The 7,585-nt window shown below is 44.6% G+C and overlaps 1 protein-coding gene across 1 annotated transcript; it reads left to right on the top strand.

The window, feature by feature from the left end:
- Nucleotides 1-454: 454 nt before the first annotated feature.
- LOC123409790 (aspartyl protease family protein At5g10770-like) lies at nt 455-2,383 on the top strand. The gene is made up of 2 exons (XM_045102661.1): nt 455-624; nt 710-2,383. Exons 1-2 carry the CDS (start codon nt 483-485, stop codon nt 1,993-1,995), a joined length of 1,428 nt encoding a protein of 475 aa, XP_044958596.1. The 5' UTR covers nt 455-482; the 3' UTR covers nt 1,996-2,383.
- Nucleotides 2,384-7,585: the final 5,202 nt, after the last annotated feature.

The following is a 7,585-nucleotide window of genomic DNA, read 5'->3' on the forward strand; positions in this document are numbered from 1 at the left end:
ATTCAGAAGTTCAAGATAATACCAAAACACACAAAGAGATTTGTTTGTTGATACAAATATTAATTAGTGCGTACAATTAAATAGCTTGTTATGTTTCGTTGTATTGAGCAATGTTCTCAATAACACGTAGTATTTTTCAATCCGTGTATATGCATGCAGAGAAATGCTACACCTATGGATGTTTACTTAAGTTTACAGGCTGATTCTTGAGTTGGCATGTTTTAATTGGATTAAGGGTGAGAGCTGGCCCCCACCTGAATGAAAATCAGGGAACGGTGAGGAGAAGTTATGGAAGGGTCCGTAGCCATCCTGTAACAGTCCGTATGTGTATCATTTTTTATGCATGCACGATGAATATCTTCTTCGTCGGTGTCTTAGCTAGTCGTCCACGCTTACGCGATGTGCTATGATACTTCTATATATAGAGCAGCATCGGAACAACATTATCTACGTAGAGTTCGAGAGCTAGCTAGCAAGAAGCCATGATGTGCTCCCTCGTCGTGATCCTCCTCTTGTCCATTAGCTCCTCCGTTGCCAGCCATGGCGCCGGAGCAGGCAGCCAGCGCTACCATGTGGTGAAGACGAGCCACTTGGAGCCCGAATCCTTGTGCTCTGGCCTCAAGGGTACGTGTAATCGTACATGCATGCATTCATGCAAATCAACGTTTATTCATGGGCTTAACTTCTGTCTGTTTTCCTTTGAATGCAGTGGCGCCATCGGCCGAGGGCACGTGGGTGCCGCTGCACCGTCCGTTCGGCCCTTGTTCGCCGTCGGCGGGCAGGGCGCCGGCGCCGACCCTGCTGGAGATGCTCCGGTGGGACCAGGTCCGCACCGAGTACGTCCGGAGGAAGGCCAGCGGCGGGGCAGAGGACGTGCTCAACCCTGCCAAGCCGCGTGTGCTGATGTCTCAGACGGACTTTGCTGTCCGTTCACCCTTCGGCGTGGGCTCCGGCTCCGGTAGCTCGGCGTGGATCGACGCCGACGGCGACCCCACGGTCGTGTCCCAGCAAACCATGGCCATCGACACGACGGTGGACGTGCCGTGGATCCAGTGCGCCCCCTGCCCCATCCCCCAGTGCTACCCGCAGCGGGACCCCCTGTTCGACCCCACCACGTCGAGCACCGCCGCGGCCGTCCGCTGCGGCTCTCCGGCTTGCCGCTCCCTCGGCCCCTACGGCAACGGCTGCTCCAACAGGTCCGCCAACGCCGAGTGCCGGTACCTCATCGAGTACAGCGACGACCGGGCCACCGCCGGGACGTACATGACCGACACGCTCACCATCAGCGGCACCACCGCCGTCCGCAACTTCCGGTTCGGGTGCAGCCACGCCGTGCGCGGTAGGTTCAGCGACCTCACCGCCGGGACCATGTCCCTCGGCGGCGGCGCACAGTCGCTCCTCGCCCAGACCGCCCGCTCCCTGGGCAACGCATTCTCCTACTGCGTCCCGCAGGCCAGCGCCTCCGGCTTTCTCTCCATCGGCGGGCCGGCGACGACCAACTCCACGACCGTGTTCGCCACCACGCCGCTCGTCAGGAGCGCCATCAACCCGAGCCTCTACCTGGTGCGGCTCCAGGGCATCGTCGTGGCGGGGCGCCGGCTCGGGATCCCGCCGGTGGCATTCTCCGCCGGGGCGGTGATGGACTCGAGCGCCGTCATCACGCAGCTGCCCCCCACCGCGTACCGCGCGCTGCGCCGGGCCTTCAGGAACGCCATGAGGGCGTACCCGAGGAGCGGCGCCACGGGGACCCTCGACACCTGCTACGACTTCCTGGGGCTCACCAACGTGAGGGTGCCGGCCGTCTCCCTGGTGTTCGGCGGCGGCGCCGTCGTGGTGCTCGACCCGCCGGCCGTCATGATCGGGGGATGCCTCGCCTTCACGGCGACCTCCTCGGACCTGGCCCTCGGCTTCATCGGCAACGTGCAGCAGCAGACGCACGAGGTGCTCTACGACGTCGCCGCCGGGGGCGTCGGCTTCCGCCGTGGCGCCTGTTAGTCATTTTGTGTTCGTCGGCTGACATAATCCCGTTGCCGCCGTTTGCTTTAGTTGTCTTATTACTACTACTCCGTAGTGAATTAAAGAGCCATGCATGCATGCATCGTGTGCTTGGCCGTTGTATCTCGGTTCTCGTAGCGTAGTACAAGTAGCCATCGTCATGGAGGCATTGTCGTTGTATCGTCATGGAGGCATTGTCGTTGTATTGTAGGGGTTGATCAGCTGTGGCCTGTGGGATGTCACTGTTGATTTATGTATTGTAACTGAGATGGAGAAAATCAGAAAAAATGCTGCAAGCTACAGCGCCAACCATGTGTCTTGTGCACTCTGGTGCAACTTGTGGTGCATGAATATGTCAACATGTGAGCCTCTCGCTTGACTTATTGTATTTGTGGACATTTGTATTTCGATTACCTGGTTTGTGGTATGTGACGATTTTTTTTTGTTGGATAGAAAATATTTCTGCTGATTAATTCTAGATACAACAATTACAGAAAAACTATTGTGCATTTAGTTCTCGCGCCGTTTTGTTAACGAGCTTCACTAAAGTAGGTATGACAACAATTTTATGAACGGCACTTATGGATTGCACTTTTTTATGTAATAAGTTTATGGCAACAATCACCAAACAACATTTTCATGTTTTTTGTATAATAGTAAGGTCGTAGGAGCTATGATAATGAAAGTGTGAATGAATATCAAATTCCACATTATAAAAGGTAAATGTGTGTGTTTGGAGCCATATATGCATGTGATTTAGTTGCCATAGCCCATCTCATTGAGAATAAAACTTGATGAGAATTAAACTATGAAAGAGACTAGAAGTTATGGAAGTCCTTGTGATGTGAGGTTTGTGCATATTATGGAAGTCCATGTTAATCACAAAGTAAAAAAAAGTTAATTCATTTACAAGGTTTGTTTTTCATTAGCAAAGTATGAAAGATTCTAGAACAAAGGAGAAGTGCTAGAATTTTTGAGATGCGTGCATATTATACACTATAAATCATAAAGTAAGCAAAGAAAGATAATTCATTGAGAAGCAAAAGGTTTGGATTTTAGTATTACAAAATATTATATAACAAAGTCTTTTATTTCGAGCTTTGTACATTGTGCTTGAGCATGGAATCTTCTGGACAATACATGTGGTAGAATGTGATAGATCCCGTGGATCTTAGGCTAGATGTGTTCGGGATGAGATAGTGATTTATTACCTTGTTGTACACTCGATGAGCTCCCTCCGGCGACCGTCGTGAGGTGGTGACGACGGTGGGGAAGGAGAGAGATGCGGTAGTGGCGGTGATGGACTTCCCATCGCTTCAGTGCTACCCTCTAGATCGGATTAGGGTTGAGAGTGGGGAACCAATGGCGGCGGCGAACCTCGTATCTTGTGCCATGGTCCCCACCTCCTCTTTATAGCACTGCGCGACAGTGGGGCACCAGCATTGCTTGGGCTGGACGCCCCCGATCAGGGCGTGGGTCAAGGTTCCAATGGGCCGTTGGGCCCATTGAACGATAGATCAACCTAACATTCTCCCCCTTTGATCTCATCATATGCTTTTAACTTTACTCGTTTCGCAACAGATCAATACATAGGGCATGTTTCATCGTCACAGCTCAATTGTCGATGGAATCAGACAGCCACAATGTACCTTTCTATTTCGAGACAGATTCTTTAACCTTGGGCCCTTTATTGTCCGGAAATATTAGACTATACCATAAAATCCATGTCGACTGTGTGTTCTCCGAACACACTGGGCGGTAAGCCTTTGATAAGCAGATCTGCAAACACTTGTTTGTTGCTTTTATGCTTCAAGCATTTTTCCATAATTCCTGACTTTCTCCTTCACAACACTTGACTCTTTGTCAGTGTGTTTGGCATCAACACTTGACTCGTTGTGACAGGAGCGAAAGAACTTAAAATGGTCAACCATTATCAACTCCGGGTATAGGTAGCCTTAACCATTTTGCCTATCCCTCATCCTCATATCAAGCTTTAACATATCATCGCATCACGTTGATGACAATTGTTTCACTCATTTGGAGATTTTCCACACAAAACTCCGAGTATGAAAGTTAGCGACAATTGTGGATTTCGCTATACATTTCACAAGTCCTGCCTTTGTACTCGCAATCTTTTGAGAGCACTTATTTCTTTCAGTACGAGGCCGATATCTTTGACTCCATTCCATTGATTTATATATGGACTGGACATTGCCAAAACAATCCGGATATAAACATGAACTCTGTCAGGGTAATACATTGAGCTTCCAACAGCTGAAGCATATGGTACCATATCCGTTTACAATCTTTTCTTATTAACTTTTGGAACACCATAGTTTCCACTTCCATTACCCTTGACTATAAGAACACGCGTAGGTTTTCTCGTATGCATACTTTAGAGATCTTTCTTAGTATGTCCATGCGACATTCCTAATACCCCCTTTTATTCTTTTGAACTCTGAGGACAAGAATTACTTTTCTCCTCCTGCAGTAGATTGACATCACCACTAGCAAGTAGGACATCATCCACATGCATAGGAATTGGGAAACGAATTTCCCATTCTATAACTTTGCATGAATGCAATTGTCCTCTCATTTTCTTTGCTCAAAATCTTTCGATTTAAGTCATGTTTTACACCTTTACATATTTTCTTTGGAGTCACATTTGCCTTGTAGACCCTTCATAAAGTCTATGTTAGTGAAATTCAAATGATGGAATTTCACTAACATAGACTTTATAGTAGTCACAAGTATCTGATTTTCACATTCCTAGAGATCATCAAAATCTCAGGTACTGACACTTCTTTCATATGGGGTTGTCGTTGCTCTGCCATTGCCAAGAGGAAAATAAATTCTATAGTCACCCATTTCCAAAAGGCAATAGGTTTTACAGGGACCTGTATCACAAGATCCCTTGTAGAGCTAACAGCAGGTGTTGTATAGGTCATACAACATGCTCCCCCAGATTACTCCATCTTCAGTGAAGAAATGGTGTATCTTTAAACTTTCTTCTTTATGGCACTTTAAGCACCACTGTTGTATTCCTTAGTCTGCTTTCGGAACTATAAAAGATCCGGAAATACAACTGTTTCTTTTCTTTAGGGGTATCATAATGACGGTATTTAGATGACTGCCATACTCCCCTTGACAATCACATTCTTCATTAATGGATCACTTTAGATGCATAATGTGCATCACATCATCTAAAGTACAGAGGAGTCATGAAATACACTACAATGTATTTCATGTCTCTATCTCCCCCTCGAAATGTTGCAAGAAATTTTCTGCCACAATTTCGAAACCCATTCATAGTTATTGTGAAATGAGGAAACTTCGATTATCTAGCTCATTCATCTTATCACTTCATGTAAAATGAAGTTATAAGTTAACTAGTATGGGAGTACTTTTTCCTCATTTCATTTCAGAAACTCAACAGAGTTCTTTATAGTTGTCACTTTTGCAAGTCACACTTGCATATCATTCTTGTCTTTAGGTTCGTCTGTTACTTTTATCCTTTCTGGATTTAGTGATTGCATAATGAACGTTACACATAAGGTGTACGGTCGATACTAGGAAAGCTTAATAGCTACTCCATACTTTTCTCCCATAGTGGGACACATTAACCGCACATGAGTCATTATAACTTTCTCATGTCATACATGATAAGGCCTTTGCCAAAATTTCTCCCGTCATACACGGATTGTTGACATAATACAATGTCAACTTTACCCGGCAGGCATTCTTCCCAGACTTTTCCCGCCATGCGGGTAATTCCCTTTAAGGGACATAAATGCCATAATTGGCTCTTTTGACTCCATCAAATTCAGAAATAAATCTGAATTATCTTTGACACACATGTTTGATCCGACGTTGGTCAAATTCAACATGCATGTTGCTTGTTTCATTTCAATCATGTTGACTGAAAAAGGAGACTTCATCATAGAGAGTACATGAAAGACATTCGTCAACCAAGACTCTCAATGATCTATCTCTTTTCTTTTCTTAAATTAATATCCAAGAGTTCTTTTCTTGTGAAGCTATTCTGTAGAGAGAATTTATTCCCTCAAGTTATGACCTTTCTTTTCCATCTTTTGGGTCACTAGTACCCAATCATTCGCTTTCATGAATGAAAGCACGAAAAGAAAACTTTTAGTTTGGGAGAGCTTAGCAAATAAACAAACAATAATGAGCATAAAAATAACCCTATGTTGGTCTGGTTAAAACTATGCACATTAAACCTTTTAAAACCCTTTTGTATATTCTAAATCACCATTGTGGCAGAATTAGAATAAAACATCATTCTTCTGAATCAATTACATATCACCGTTGGGCAGAAATGGAAATAATGCATATAACTCATAAACAATGTGATGATAGTATTTCTATTGAACAACCTTGCTAAGAAATAATCATCATCATTAACCATATTGCAACAGAAATATGCAAAATATGCATTTCTTTATCTGCGCTCAGAAAATTGATCACTTTGATACAAAATTTATCACAGATTTAAGCTTCGAACATAAGATGACTCATACAAATATGGTTTTGTTATCATCAACGTTGGTCAGAAAACAACAATACCATATCTTAAATTTAAAAACAAACATCATTCTATTGTCATAGCGGAAACTGTTTGAATCTTATTTCGCCCACAAGGGAAAAACTTTGCTAATAACAGTTCTTCCAATTAAATTTTCCTGTTGGTTCCAACTTAATTGGAGGATTAAATCTTTTTACTTTGCAGCGGAAAAACGTGAATATAAGAATTCATGCACCTGTACAGAAAAATATTCTGTTAAAAATAAAAATTCATGAACTTTAATTTCCTTTTATAAAATCCATGAACTTTTCTCTTTCTGAAAATCTTTATTTTATTTTCAGAACCTTTTATTTTTCTTTTCAGATAAATCATATTACTGTTACAGAAAAATATTCTATCATAATTAAAAAAAATGATGAACTTTATAATCTGATGGGGTTATAGTCCTAGGGTAGGGTCATAGGCCTGCCCTATGGGTCCTACCCAAGGACTACCCTTCATAAGGGATAAGGCCCTTAGTCAGTTCCGACTGAATTAAGGACTTCCCATCATCGAGTCGGTGACGATTCCTCCATCATCCAGTCGGAGATGAGCATTCAGAGCGTATCAGACTTACCGTCTGGATTCCACTATGTACATCGTAACCCCCCTGGAGGGCAACGGTCATACATTTCCATGTACCTTTATTAGCATTTAAGACATACGTTACCTGTAACGTATGCAGTTATTCGCCACTACTCCACCCCTGTGCACCGAACCGTTGTGAAGGGTAGAGCACTCTATATAAGTCGCCCTTCCCCACTGGTGCAGGGGTTAGCAATTCATTGTAATCCATATTCCACTCGACAACAAGCCCCCAAGAGCACTGAGACGTAGGGCTTTTACCTCCACCGTAGAGGGGCCTGAACTCATACAACCTCGCCGTAGCTAAGGCTCTGCCCATCCTTTCGTACCCTACACATCTACTGTCAGACTTATACCCACGACAGTTGGCACCCACCTTGGGGCAGGCGTCTAAGCGACTTCCGACGAGTTTGCGACTACATC

Source organism: Hordeum vulgare, chromosome 7H, assembly GCF_904849725.1.
Source record: "Hordeum vulgare subsp. vulgare chromosome 7H, MorexV3_pseudomolecules_assembly, whole genome shotgun sequence".
Taxonomy (NCBI): Eukaryota; Viridiplantae; Streptophyta; class Magnoliopsida; order Poales; family Poaceae; genus Hordeum; species Hordeum vulgare.

Excerpts from the sequence above, each read along its gene's own strand:
- LOC123409790 (XM_045102661.1), top strand. The coding sequence starts at position 483 with ATGATGTGCTCCCTCGTCGTGATCCTCCTCTTGTCCATTAGCTCCTCC. Across the intron at positions 625-709 it reads CTTGTGCTCTGGCCTCAAGG|TGGCGCCATCGGCCGAGGGC; the intron begins GTACGTGTAATC and ends CTTTGAATGCAG.